Source organism: Salmo salar, chromosome ssa17, assembly GCF_905237065.1.
Source record: "Salmo salar chromosome ssa17, Ssal_v3.1, whole genome shotgun sequence".
NCBI classification, from domain to species: Eukaryota; Metazoa; Chordata; class Actinopteri; order Salmoniformes; family Salmonidae; genus Salmo; species Salmo salar.
This window is the reverse complement of record NC_059458.1, coordinates 19230552-19245208: the sequence shown is the minus strand read 5'-3', so window position 1 is coordinate 19245208 and position 14657 is coordinate 19230552. Positions and strand designations below refer to the sequence as shown.

The window sequence follows — 14657 nt, the reverse complement described above, 5'->3', positions numbered from 1 at the left end:
ACCGCAGGCCGCAGTAACGGGACCCTGCAGCCATGTCATCAAAATCAGACAGACAACGCGGGCGTTGACCCTAAACACGCTGGGTAAACAGAGTCGGGTTGCTACCGATTATGTATCACACCACAAGCTTGCCACTGTAGTGAACATGAAAATTGGACTCGTAAAATGCTGTCACAAAGTACTTTTAGAATAAAACAGGGCACAGGAGTCATTGGTGATGTAAGACCAGCCATGTATAAACTGGGTTAATGGAGTCATGTATAGATTACGTATAGAGAACATCATCCCTGTTCCCCCAGTGTAACATCAGTAACATAAACATGACAGGCTATAAGTGCATAGAGGAACACAGCTGTGTGTCTGGGGGTGTGTGCGAGTGTGTGAGAATAGAATGACTCCCAAACTCTTTCAAACAAAACTATAATTCATAATTAAGTCAATAACATGATCACTAACCTAACATAACTTACTAACAAAACATAATAGTATTTAAATATGATAGTATTATTGTTTTGGAAAAATACATTAGCATCACAATATGATAGTACAATTCTGTAGAAAAATACATTAGCATTATGGTCAGGAGGTTTTCCTGGGCAGGGCCATATGATCAGGAAAAACTCCTGACCCTACTTATTATTAAGACAGATCTCCACACTGACAACAATGTCAGTCTATAGTCCTGTAACGGTTCCCAAATAGTGGGTCACAGACAGTTCCGATTGGGTCGTCATGGTTCAAGACTGGGATGTGACTAGAAACATTACTATGGTCCTCCATCTCCACTGTTGCTCCCAGTATGTTAGCTTCCACTAGAGGGTGCTGTGGATCTCTAGCTTTTCAGAACTGCCAGTATTTCCACAGTAAGAAGAAGATTACTATTCCTCAATGTCTTATTTCTCCATGTCTTGTCCAGCCGGTAATTACAGCATAGGCTATCTAGGGCAGCTGTTGTAGAGACACTGTCCCCAAAATTGTATTTCTGCCCCTTCTTCCATCACTGAATGGTGTATGCAAAACCACAGCATTTAGGGGACACCATTTTTCACACACATGATGTTGTCTTGACTTTGTTGCTGGTTGTTTAAAGACAGGGGTGATGCGTACTATGACTTATCCCCTTGTAGGACCTGAGAGAGAGAGAAACTTATGAGGATTTCCCTGCACGAGAAAAGCTGAACGATTCAAATATGATGATACAAATGATTCAATAAGACCTGTGAGCATGCCTGTGTGTGTGGTCGTTGTATACGAGTGCAGGTGAGTTCTAGTTAGATCCTTACCTACCTGGTTGCGTGTTTTGTGGGACTTCTGCATCCAGACTCTCCATTGGTCGTAGAGTTTGATTGACATGCCGCCGCAGCCATACGCATGATTCCGTACCCAGCCGAAGAACTGCTTCAGCTCTCGACGTAACGTAGAATTGGAGTCTCCAGACTTGGAGTCACACGAACCTGATAACACACGCTCTGTAGGAGGGGAGAGAGGGGGTTAGAGTGTGTGTGTGTGTGTGTGTGTGTGTGTGTGTGTGTGTGTGTGTGTGTGTGTGTCCTCACCACTATGAGGTGTAGAAGCAGCAGTAGGATGACTCCATTCACTCCAGATACCAGCCCTACGAGACCCATAGATCCCTACTGGGTTACAGCGCACCTGCATAGAACACACTGAGATTACGAGATTACCACACACACACACACGCACACACACACGCATATATACAGACACGAACACACACACCGTACCTGGACAAAATACACAGTACCCGGTCTCAGGCCTGCCAGACGACAGGATGTCTGGTTCCCAACGTCATCCATGACCTTCCAGTCTGAGTTGTCCTCCAGCCGGTAGCGTATCTGGTACTTGGCTTGGAACAGGAAGTCTTTGAGAGCTGGGGGAGATTTCCATCGAACACTCAGATGGTCCTCCAGGTCACCCACACGACTCACACTCACACCTGATGGCGGGTCCGTCGTTACTGTGGACGGGGAGCGGAAAGAGGTAGGGTAACTCAGAAAACTACTTTAAAACAGCAAGATCCGTCTAAAATAAGGGTTATTACTTTCTCCTCTGAGTGAATTGGATCTGAGCGTAACAGTAAGTCATACAGCACAGGTACTCTTAGTTTGTGTTATTAGTTTCAGTGTGGAGGGAAATGAGGGAGCAGCGAGTAGTAACTCGAGTGGTGTAAAGCGTCAATCGCCCACCTTCTTAGCCCTGCCCCATCCGCAGGGTGTGTGTGTGTGTGTGTGTGTGTGTGTGTGTGTGTGTGTGTGTGTGTGTGTGTGTGTGTGTGTGTGTGTGTGTGTGTGTGTGTGACCACCCAGCGTGAGTAAAAGGAAAATGAGCTCATCAAAAGGCAGGGTGTGTCTAGTCTTCTTCCATTCTACAAAATGCCCGTCCTCCCCCGTGTGTGTGTGTGTGTGTGTGTGTGTGTGTGTGTGTGTGTGTGTGTGTGTGTGTGTGTGTGTGTGTGTGTGTGTGTGTGTGTGTGTGTGTGTGTGTTCCCCCTCACCCCCAAAATCCTGGGTTGGGATCTAAGTAGTAGGATGAAGTTGGTCCTAGACGTTTATCTTAGGTCAGTTTTACGATTCTCCACTAATGGTTACTGTTAGGTCTTGGGCTATGTAAGATTCTCCACTAATGGTTACTGTTAGGTCTTGGGCTAGGTAAGATTCTCCACTAATGGTTACTGTTAGGTCTTGGGCTAGGTAAGATTCTCCACTAATGGTTACTGTTAGGTCTTGGGCTAGGTAAGATTCTCCACTAATGGTTACTGTTAGGTCTTGGGCTAGGTAAGATTCTCCACTAATGGTTACTGTTAGGTCTTGGGCTAGGTAAGCTGATACTGGATATGTGCCCCAGGGCAACTTTTAAATAGGGCAAGATGTAAAGCTCTAAAGCCAGAGGGTCAAAGTTCAGGCACTTACTCTCTCTCTGTCTCTCAATCTGTCTCTGTCTCTCTCACACACACACACACACACACTCGCACGTACGCACACACTCACCCACGTCTAGGATATCCAGGGTGATGACATCAGAGGTGGCTGAGCCGAGCTGATTGGTGGCTTCCACCCAGATCTCGTAGGGCGTGAAGAGGGCGAGGTCACGAGGTATGTAGCAAGAGTACGGCTGGGCGGCATTGTACTCCTCACATTCTCTCTCTCTGCCATACCACCTACACACACACACACACACACACACACACGTATATTAGACTCAGAATGTATTAGAATGTGTGTGTATGCGTGTGTATTAAGTGTGTGTAAGGAGTGTGTACCTGAGTTTGTATTTGAGTGTGTATTTGGTCTTGATGAAGGTCTCTCCCTGTCCTCCCGGTGCCCATCGACAGGTCAGGTCTTTGGTGTTTCTGGACCAGCAGGTCAAGTTGACTGGCTTCACTGGAGGCACTGAGGGAGAAGGTGGGTGGAGGGAGAGAGGATATATTTTAGTCCAGAATGTTCTTATGTCTGTCTGGGGTTCAAATTCTGGGACTTTGCCAAGATTCCATCCCTTTCTGAACACAAGGTGTTGAACAGGGACGTCACGCTGAGATTAGGGCACTGTGACAACACTGTGTGTGTGTGTGTGTGTGTGTGTGTGTGTGTGTGTGTGTGTGTGTGTGTGTGTGTGTGTGTGTGTGTGTGTGTGTGTGTGTGTGTGTGTGTGTGTGTGTGTGTGTGTGTGTGTGTGTGTGTGTGTGTGTGTTGCTCCACTTACTCCCAATGTAGAGACAGGACCCGGCCAGAACATGTCCTCCATGGTTGTGACACACCAGGTTGTCCCCTGACCTCTGCCTAGAGGCTGGCAGGCCCGGCAGGGTGACACTGAGGGCCGTAGGGCTCAACACGCTGTAAGAAGAGCTGGGCAGCCGGCGGCCATTCAGGCTCCAGAACAGAGAGCTGGCGTGGAGGCCCAGATCAGGGCTGACTGAACATGTGGCAGTGAGGGTGGAGCCGATGGGCAGGGCTGGGTCCTGGGGGAAGATCCCTGCCATCTCTGGAGGGGAGAGATGGGATGAGTGAATACATGGATTAAAGAATGTTTGATTGAACTATTGATTCCCAGTAAGCAGAGGGAAAGAGACAAACGACAGGGGAAAGAGAGAGAGTAGAGAGAGACGGATCTTTACTGATTCAATTATTCAGAAGAGAATATCCGACAAATAGGCTCTATTCTAGAACACAGCAGTAACTCCCAGGTCAGTAGTGAACCCAGATTTCCACTTCCATAGACGCAGAGTGTTTATCACATTGTCAGACCTCTACAAGTCTCATCCTCAAGCCATGAGTGTTGAACAGCTGCCTCAGATACTGGCTGTGTTGTGCTTTGAGGAAGCTCATATGAAGACGTTCATTTGACCAAAACTCCTCCTCGACAACACACACACACACTATTTACACCAAAACACTGGCAACGCTGATGCTGTAAATGTATCATCGTGGAGAGGAAGCCAGGCCGTGATTAGCCAATCAAACAACGATCCAGCTCCATAACAATCATGGTCTCACCACCGCAGTATTACAGGAAGGGCTAGGCAGAGGGAATGCCCCCGAATTAAGCAGCAGAACATCCATTCTGAAGACCTCAACGACAGATGCAATTACACTTGTGTATTTACTCTCCTGATGGGTTCTGAAGAAGTAACTATGGGCTGTAAAATAGTATTTGTTTCTAGAAAGGAGGTCCCCTGGGGTAAGGCTGCTCATATAGATGATGGTTTAAAGGTGCAAATGCGAGGGGGGGGGGGGTTCTGGTAAGAGTGTTCTGTGCACTGATTATACGGCCTGTACAGAATGTTTGTTTTCGTTTATGTCTGAGACTGAGCATTGATCATTTTTGCAGGGTTTTCTTTCCATCCAGGCACAGAGCCAAGATGGTGGTCAGTTAGATCAGGTGTGCTAAGTGCTTGGATGGAACAAAAGTCTGCAACACCCTGTTTGTTTCTCAGGGGTGAAAAGCATTGCTTTGAATCTAAGTAAACACACAAGCTGTCGGGCTAAAGCCCTGTATTACAGCCCTGGTGTTGTGAAGATGAAAAATGGCCTCTGGTTTTAGACCCTCCTGGTTCTGGATGTCAGTCTTCAAGGATGCTTGGAAAGCGACTAATCCCCTGGTTTCTAAAACACTGTTTACCTTTCGCTGCTGCACGGAACAGTTCAAAGGTAGTCTGTGTTTCTGTCCGTCTACGGGACAAAGGAGCCACATGCGGAACGTTTGATGGAGGCCTTGTACGTGAGTGAATTGAAACAAGAAGTCATGCAACATTTAGCCATATCGAGCCATGTGATGTTTTCTGAATGGCAGTTACTGTGACTATGATGAGTGAGTGGGGGTTTTCACTGGAAACGTTGACAACAAGAACAGAACATCAACTAGAGAGCATCAACATGCCATAGAAAGGAAGGTGAGAGATCGTTCACAAGGCGGCCTAAAGGTCTTCAGTGGTGAGTTTAGTGCTGATGCACATCCAAACCAGGAAAAATAACCTTTCAAAAAACGTGTATTGCTTTGTTGTGAATATCACTGGAGTAATTGGGGTGGCAGCAGTGGGTCTTGCTCTTCAACCAGCAACTCTGTGGAAAGTGCAGTGCACAATCTCCTGTGCCATAAAAGTCCAAGACTTCTTGCTATAGAGGCAGTGGCCACTACTGTCGTATACATTAATTTCTTCATTAATCGAAACAACTGAAAATACATAAAAAGTTCATGGTTGGACAATAATAATCTAGGCCTACGTAGTTTTATGACCTCACCTATACAAATAAACTGGACACAGACACAAAATCTTGCCGACATACCGCAGCACATAACTGTGATTTATTTACTTTACTTTGTATTAAACTGGCGGTTAATATTCCCTGAGACCCGACCATATGATGTCACCGTGGTGTTGCCTCTGTAAAGCCCAGTGCTACATGTGTTAAACGAATTATGAGCCGACCTGTTGAAATCCATCTTCTTGGGACACCGTTTTTCAATAGCATGGTCAAGAATCCCGAGATCTGTGTCTAGCTAGGACTTTCATCAAATCTAGAAGGGCTAGTGATTGTTCATGGAACTGACCTTTTTTAAAAATATTACAATATTTTATATAATGTTTGATGCTGGATACATATCTCAAATGTTATTTTATTTCTTTATGAAATGCATTAGAATTCAGTTTAGCCTGTTCATTTACTTTTAAACGGTTGGAAAAATAAGGTAACCTACTAAATCTGATTGCCTGCGTTCAAATGACTTAATATTTACCTCACATTATTATTACAATATTATGGATAATCGTTTCAAAATATGTAGGACTTGCCATTGTTAGAGCAATTATTTTGTACACTCATTCCCTATGAAACCCACATAAACAATACCGTTTAGCCCATTTACAAGGTTTAGGACGTAGGATATTATCTAACCGTAGGATATATCCAACCAAACCAGCTTTACAGACAACGCGTGTTATCACTTGGAAGATTGGAAGAGCTACTGTACTTACGTGACGATGAGGACATCACAGCAGGAATGTACAGAATCAAGAATAATAATGACAACATTTTATGTCAACTTTTATCTTCTTTCGTTCAGTCGGTAAACTCGCCACTTTTTACGCTTCTATTAATAGAGTATAATTTACACAGGTGGGGGGGACCGCACAGGTTCAAGTTGAACAGCACCGCAGTCCGAAGATGCGAGAAGATGAGTCTTTCATGCCCAAGCTCGGTCCAAACCTATTATTTGATCAGTTGATTGCAAACCATCTCCGGTCCTAAAGAGACCATCGGTAGTCGTGAGCTTTTCCAAACTCCGTTTAGTATTCTAGTGCTTCTCCTTCTGTCTGTCTGCGTCTTCACACACAAGTTCATACTTTCCAAGCTCCTCCTCTCTCTTCCCACACAAACGCCAGTCATTTTTTCTTACCCTCAGTCTTTTCCTCTCTCCCCCCCCCATCTCTTGGCCTGTGATGCGTCAAGGAGTCAGATCCATTCTCTATCACCGAATCACTCTTTCCCCCTCTTTTCTTTCTCTCCCTCCTTCTTTTCTGCCTGGGGGGCTGTTGAGTGTTGAGTCACAGAGCATTATAGGAAACTTCCTCATGATGACTTTGACTCCCACACAGTGTGTGTGTCTGTGTGTATGTGCATACATGCAGTGTGTCTATGCTTGTGCATGTGTGTGATATCTGAGATGGTTTGGTGGTTGGATTTGTGTTTGTTTTGACGTTATGGTGACAGGTGGTGAAAGGGATGTATTGTGGTATCTTGCATAACCCATACCCAACGTCTTGGGCTGCAGGGAACAATACATATTATGTCTTACACTAGTACATTTTGAGTCTACACCCCCCCCCCCCTCCCCCACCAACTAGCTGTGATTGGAACTTGTCACTTTTCCCAATTATATGAAATATTTCATCAATATTTTCATCAGTCATTTCTTCCTTCAAATCTTCTTTTATTCCTACCTTCCTTCCCTTTGAAGTAATCACTGATTTGACATTGTAGGAGTGGTGAGAGTGGGTGTCATCTGATGCGTGGGAGAACTCACTAAATGTCTTAATTCACATGAGAGAGACGGTGATGTAAGGTAGACTACAGTCACGACATCCAGTCGACTCAATCATACTGCATTGTCTTGTAGGATAAAAAAAACACTGTTCAAGTTGAACATCTCAATGGGCACTATGACTAACGTTTGAAGTTGGCATCCCCCTCTCTTGCTTTCTCTCTTTCAGTCGTTCTCGCTGTCTCTGCCCCCCTCTGGCTCTCTCTCTCTTGCTTTCTCTCTTTCTCTCCCTCTCTTCTTTGAGTCAGTTAGTGTAACAGAGACTAACAATGTTAACTGATTCAGAGGCAAATGTTCCACAATGCCATGCTTTCTCTCGGCTCCGGGAGGCGCCCGTTGTTCCCGAGGTGATTCCCGTTCGTGGTGTGGCGACTGTGTCCGGGCATCCCGTAAGTGTGAAAAAAAGATTTGAATGAACAAGAAAACCCCGTGTTGTGTCATTTATAAGCCATTCTGAAACTGCTAGAAGGTTTCTCATCAATGCAAAAAAAAAATGGTCTGTTAGTTGGCACACACACACACACACACACACACACACACACACACACACACACACACACACACACACACACACACACACACACACACACAGAGGGTAAGCTGGTTCTAGATCTGTGACTGACTCCCTACAACCATGCTGAAACAATGAGGAGGACAGGATGGAGATGGTTCCATCCAGTACTACTGTAACAGACATGGGAAGACAGGCTTATTCACTTTAAACCAGACCACGCTGATGGGAACATAGGCCTATGGCAAAACCATCTGGCATGTGGTTGAAAAAAATAATTGCAACATGTACAGGTCCTAAACTAAACAATGGTGTCAAACACTACCTAGTGCATCTCCTTAGACCCAGATTCATGTCTTACTAGTATTTGTGTGTCAGTATCATTGTTGTGCCATCAGTAGCCTCTGAAACATTAGAAACCTGTCCTCTCATCTGAGACCACACTGGTCCCCAACACAAGCATAGTGTATGTTGGTAGCCATCCGTGCAAGTACATTACTTGAAATATTATTTTCTGTGTTCTGATTATGTAAAAAATATAAATAAATCAAGAAACAAACATTCTGAGCCAGAGCTAAAGGTAGTTTTGCAAGTGATGCAAAAATACAACATTGGGCTTAAAGGGTTACAAAACTGAGACATAGGGCTGCATTCATAAAGTAATAGAAAAGTTTGAGATTGTTTCTCTTCCAAATTCTACAAATATGGACAACCAAAAACTTCAAAAGGTACTTTGATGTTCCTTCTACACATCAAAAGAACAGACAAACAAAAAGGTGTGGTTTATGAGATCAAAATACTGCCATTGACAACCATTCATTTTGTTGTAAAGGAGTAAGATAGGAGGTTATCGCTCCAAGTTAAGCCAGAAAGGACAACTAAATAAAGTAGGTTAGATGTTCTTCATACATACTAAAAACACAAAATAGTTGATCCTTTCAAAAATATATGTTCAAATTTGCTATTTTAGACAAAATTACTTCATTTCAGATTCATGTATCATTTGACATTTGACATAACATGTTAATGCTTTGGATTCATTTTTTATGTGATTTTTGTATAGATTTTCACAGTTTCTTAACGTAAAGTTCTCATACATTGAAGCCCAATGTGGCTTTTTGCAAAGTTTCCAGAAAATTGTTCTATAAATCAAAAATCAGATTATTTTCATATCGGGGGCCTATTACAAGTATTTCTAAAGGGGAATAACATGCTTTCCTCATTTGGTTCTATGCTTGTGTCTCACAGGGAAGGATGATTCCATTAAGGGACACATCAAAATGAATCCAGTACTGTAGATTCCAGTACAATAGAATAGAATATATTGTGATGATACGTGTATTATTCTCCTCTGTGTATAGACCCCGCAGGAGGTTTTAGGAGAGGTTGCAGTTAGAGCCCTCTAATCAGGACTGGGAACCACTCCAACTCTATCTGAGTACAAGATGACGTACCAGGGGAGAGATAGAAAGAACAAGAGGGAGGAAGAAAGTGCGATGGAGCAAGAAAGAGACAAAGACTTGGAGAGAGAAAGGGAGAGATAGAAAGTAAGAGAAAGAGGTAATCAGAGAATAGCAGAGAGAGACCATTTCCTCTCAACATACCTAGAGGCAGCCCCAGAGCCCCAGCAGTCCAATCCAGCCTGATTAGGAGAAGAATGTTGTTTGAAGACCATCAGTACCTGGTTATGAACCAGTTACATGCAGAGACACAAAGCAGGGCTACTCCTTTCTGAGGAATTCAGAGGGATTGTGCATATGTGTGGGGATTATACCCCTGAAAAAGGAGAGAACCAATCAGACTGTCATTCCTCCTCCTCACATAGTCTATCTTTCTTCCTCTCTGTGTCAAGCAATGGTTTCCCTGAAATAATGCATGACAGATGTATGTCAACCTCTTTCTTCTCCCTCTCTCTGTCTGTCTCTCTTATGGCAGGGCCTCTAAAACATGCCAACGTAACTTATGTTTCTCCTTCTCTGTCTCCCTACGTCTCTCTCTCAGCTTCTCTCCCTCTGTTCCCATCTGGACCCAATGTGTTGGTCTACTCTATGCCATCAACAATCAAAAAAAGCAAAACACTACATTGAGGAGAAGGGGATCAAGGTTTTGTCTGTAAATCCCTCTGGTTTTATGGCCTGAATTACAAGTACATGAGAAGTGCATGTTTATTTGAACTAGCTGGGTTGGATAGATTGGATGCTGGCTGCTTTCAACCATAGGCTACACCCCAACCCAGTAATGTGAAGCTACAGTACGACTGTGAGGGCCTGTTGCTCCATTTCTATCCATTGGAGGGCAGTGCCTACAAGCTTGTTCTGTATGTGTCAATGGCTGTATATTTAAGCAATAAGGCCCGAGGGGGTGTGGTATATGGTCAACATACCACGGCTAAGGGTTGTTCTTACGCACGACGCAACACAGAGTGCCTGGACACAGCCCTTAGCCGTGGTATATTGGCCATATACCACAAACCCCCGAGATGACTTATCTCTATTATAAACTGGCTAGCAATGTAATTAGAGCAGTAAAAATAAGTGTTTTGTCATACCCATGGTATACGGTCCGATATACCACAGCTGTCAGCCAATCAGCATTCAGGGCTCGAACCACCCAGTTTATAACAGTGCATATCATACTCAGCGTGGTCCTCTGTAGATCAGTTGATAGAGCATGGCGTTGGCGCCATTCTACTCACGTTAGGCTATCAACCATGTCCAATCACCATCTCCATGTCCATGTGCAAAAAGCCAATCAATGTATAGCTTCTCATTCTATAGGAGGACACAGCCTATAGCGTTACACACCTATGGAGGGGTGCAAAAGATGGAGGAGTTATAGGTTGACATAGCCAACCACCTGGGGAAAAAGAGCGACATCCAGAGAGTGCACGATTGAGACAGAACTGTAGCTAGCCAACCTTCTGAAATATCAACTTTTCATACAACAAGGTAAGATTAAAAACATGAATGATACTGCACTTGTGATATTAATCAGAGCCAACTTGTTTTCCAACAGTATAATTTATGTAGCAACTGCAGACTTGTGGCTATCAATAGTTGCTGCGAAGCTCAGATGCCTGGCAAGCTAAGTAGCCTGCATGGTAACGTTAACGGTGACATTTCAGTAAAGTTACAGTACAGTTGCTCTAGCATAGGTAAGAGAACTGTCAAAGTTTTTGAAATCTAAAATATAATGCAATCTGCTAACATTACCAAGGTTAAGTTATTGCCCATTTTAGTAAATGCTATTCAGCTAGCTAATTTCGTTAACTATCTAGCTAACATTTACTATCTATCATTAGACAACATTTTACATCACATGTTAATGATTTGGATTCATTTTGATGTGATTTTTATAGTTTTTCACAGTTTTCTCACCATAAAGTTTTCATACATTGAATTCAGAGGCTACATATTGGATGACTGTCATTCATATTCCATTCACCCAGTTCATTGTAACAGCAATAGGTTTAGGCTACTACATGATTCTCAAATTTTCCCAATACCCATTCTGAGGTTGCCACAACCTAGCCTATGAATGAAAGTTTACAATGTAGGTGCACACAGGTCAAGAGATTTTTTGTTGTTGAGGTCATAGTAACACATTCAATAGCACCTTGCACACTGTTTCCTGCATCTAGCTGATCTAGTGTGTAATCATTAGTCCAAGATTTGCAAACGAGAGTTTCTATTGGACAAATTCTGGTATGTTTATCCCTGTTCCATTTGCTTCCATTTAAGAAGAAAAAAGATCTACAGAATCGGCGGAACGAATACACCCCTGATCACACGTAAACACGGTTCACTTTCATAACAGCCACGTTGTATTCCTTCTTGCATATATGCCCTCCCCTCCTCTCACCTTTTCCATTCGTTTGTGGACTTCAATGCACAACACATCAGCTGTATGTGACCAGGCGAAAAAACCTTTCTAAGCCAAACCATATCATAACCACTACACACATCTGTCATGACTGTCCTGTAGGGATCCAAATAGGTCAGATCAGCTTTGCAATAAATAACTTCAGCCAGAACCCCTCTCACCCGCAGAGAGGAGAAGGGAGCTGGTGGGGGGTTGACAGTTCACACTCTGTTGTAAATCAAGGATTAGAACATTCAGCTATGTCCCTCTCCAAAATCACACAGGAATGTGCCTTTGTTTCACATACATTTTCCCGCCAAAACTCTAACATGTTCTAAAGCGAATACTGGAACAATTTTTCTAACATAGAATATGAGGAATGGTCGGTGGTGATCTAAAGAATAATAATGTCACTTCGGTTGTTATTTTTTCTTCTTGTTGTATTAAGATGTTATAAAGAAAATACTGTAACTTGAACAGTATATACAATATATGTACAAAGTTTCCATCTTCTATGTTGTGTATGAAATATGAAAAAATATGAAAGTGTTTTTGATAAGAGAGGGATGTGATCTTAGAAAGTATTAGAGGAAATTGTTTCTATAACTTTGTACAAGTAAGTAGTCACTGCCCCCTTGAGTGTGATCAGCCTCACAAACCGCCCCTTTTGAACAAACTGTATAAAACAATGGGTTAAGAATATAACATATCAGACCAGAGAGACGTGTAGCTGCAACTCACGTCCAAAGTGGTTCGAACTCAATCTCAACACGAGGTAGAGACGATAACGTCACCTCGCGGACAATCACTGGTACAGGTGATTAGCTGTCCTAAGTAAAGTATCTAGATAAGCGAATTTAAGTGGGACTATTCTATTACTCTCTTCAAACCATCGTATTCTACTCCTCTCATCACCCTACTGGGATCCATTGGCAAGGCTGGCTAGCCTATATTCAAATACTCATCTTCCAGAATGAATGGAAGAATAACAATAGAAGATGGGTGGGGACCCCTTTTGGACAATCAGAGCCTTACAAGCATGCAGCAAAAAGGCCCAACACACTTTCCAAGAAGGCCTAGTTCTGACAGAAAACCACGACAAACCAAGACATTTACACGTAAATACATAATTTGATTTCTTACTTCAAACGGGTGGTGGTTCATGTGCAAAGTATATGATTACTGTGAGAGCAGTTTCTAAATGTACCAAAGCATTATGTCTCTGTCCCTCTCTCTCTCTCTCTCTACCCTCCCTTTTGTCTTTTGCAACAAGCCACCATGCTGTGTCAGTCCACTAAGGTCCTGTTTCTAATGTATTAAGTGTGTATGATTATCCTGTGTTACCATTTAGTTAGCTAGTAAATAAATAATTAAACCAATTTGTGTAGTTCTGAATCATAAGTAAGACTGGGGTTTTTTGCAGTTGCATGAGGTTATGACTGTTCAGAATGATGATATGATAAGAGGTTATGATTAATAAGTTGACTGTTTATGGATGTAATAGGTTAAGACCTTTTGATAAAATAATTATATGTTTAAAGATAAATGATTAAATAATTCTACCCTAAAACCTAACTATTAGTGATATAGTTTATGTAGCATGTATAATGAGTAATTAAAATGTTAAACATCAAGTCTAACTAGGTTGGACTGGGATAAGAGAGGAATGTGTGTGTGTGTTTAAGAAAACACCAGAACCATTAACCTATGTTTGACCCGACCTAGCTAGAACTCTGAGAGTTTATGATATGAGAGGGAGTAACCCTCAAGGTTTCCCTAATCTCGGGGGAATCAAATCAAATCAATCAAATTGATTTGTCACATACACATGGTTAGCAGGTGTTAATGCAAGTGTAGCGAAATGCTTGTGCTTCTAGTTCCGACCATGCAGTAATATCTAACAAGTAATCTACCAATTCCACAACAACTACCTTGTACACACAAGTGTAAAGGAATGAATACGAATATGTACATACAAATATATAAATGAGTGATGGCCGAACAGCATAGGCAAGATGTAATAGATGGTATGGAGTACAGTATATAAATATGAGATGAGTATTGTAGGGTATGAAAACATATAAAGCAGCATTGTTTAAGGTGGCTAGTGATACATTACATCAGGATGGTGTCATGACGTTGCCCTCTTTGAGTACAGGGAGGACAGTTGACCCCCTCCCCCTTGCACCATCCCCCAACCTACCTCCCCCCACCCAAGCCCTGTGTGAAGGGGAATCTCCTGCCACATGGCCCATAGAGAGACACCGGAAATTCTTCCAACTCACAGAATTGGGGAACCGAACGACATTTATGTTCTGGAGAAGGTATAAAAGATTGGTGAAGAATCCAGCTACGAACTGGTCCGCTTGGTACAATTTTGTGATACTCAGAAGAGACAATATAGCCATATTACCATAAAACTGTTTATATAATAGCCTCAGCTTTGGGACTTGCATCTAAATGGTTGTATACAATGTATTAATAAGGATAAAGCTATTTGTAATACATTGAGATGCTATGTACTGATGTTAATGTGATAGAATGTATTTATGTTCAAAGATTAAATCAGTCATCAGCACGCCAGACAGGACCAGGCGTCATGTGACAAGCCTGTTCTATGTTCAAGTATAAAACCCCACCCTGATTTACTTTCTTTAGACCGGCTTACCTCAGAAGAGAGAGCCAAGGTTTGACCCCCAATTCCTCTACTGTAAGTTAACTATACCACATG

At 42.7% G+C, this 14657-nt stretch overlaps 1 protein-coding gene across 2 annotated transcripts; it reads right to left on the bottom strand.

Moving 5' to 3' along the window:
* Nucleotides 1-403: 403 nt before the first annotated feature.
* On the bottom strand, nt 404-6629 carry LOC106575381 (cytokine receptor-like factor 1). 2 transcript variants are annotated; one of them, XM_045698607.1, is made up of 8 exons: nt 6488-6629; nt 3718-3996; nt 3278-3407; nt 3006-3175; nt 1743-1975; nt 1557-1650; nt 1284-1469; nt 404-1130 (listed from the first exon to the last, which is right to left on the bottom strand). In XM_045698607.1, the coding sequence occupies exons 1-8, from the start codon at nt 6543-6545 to the stop codon at nt 1114-1116; spliced, it is 1167 nt and encodes a 388-aa protein (XP_045554563.1). In that variant the 5' UTR covers nt 6546-6629; the 3' UTR covers nt 404-1113. The 2 variants fall into 2 exon arrangements, with proteins under 2 accessions (XP_045554563.1, XP_045554562.1); XM_045698606.1 differs by having other exon boundaries at nt 1288-1469.
* Between the last annotated feature and the right edge of the window lie 8028 nt (nt 6630-14657).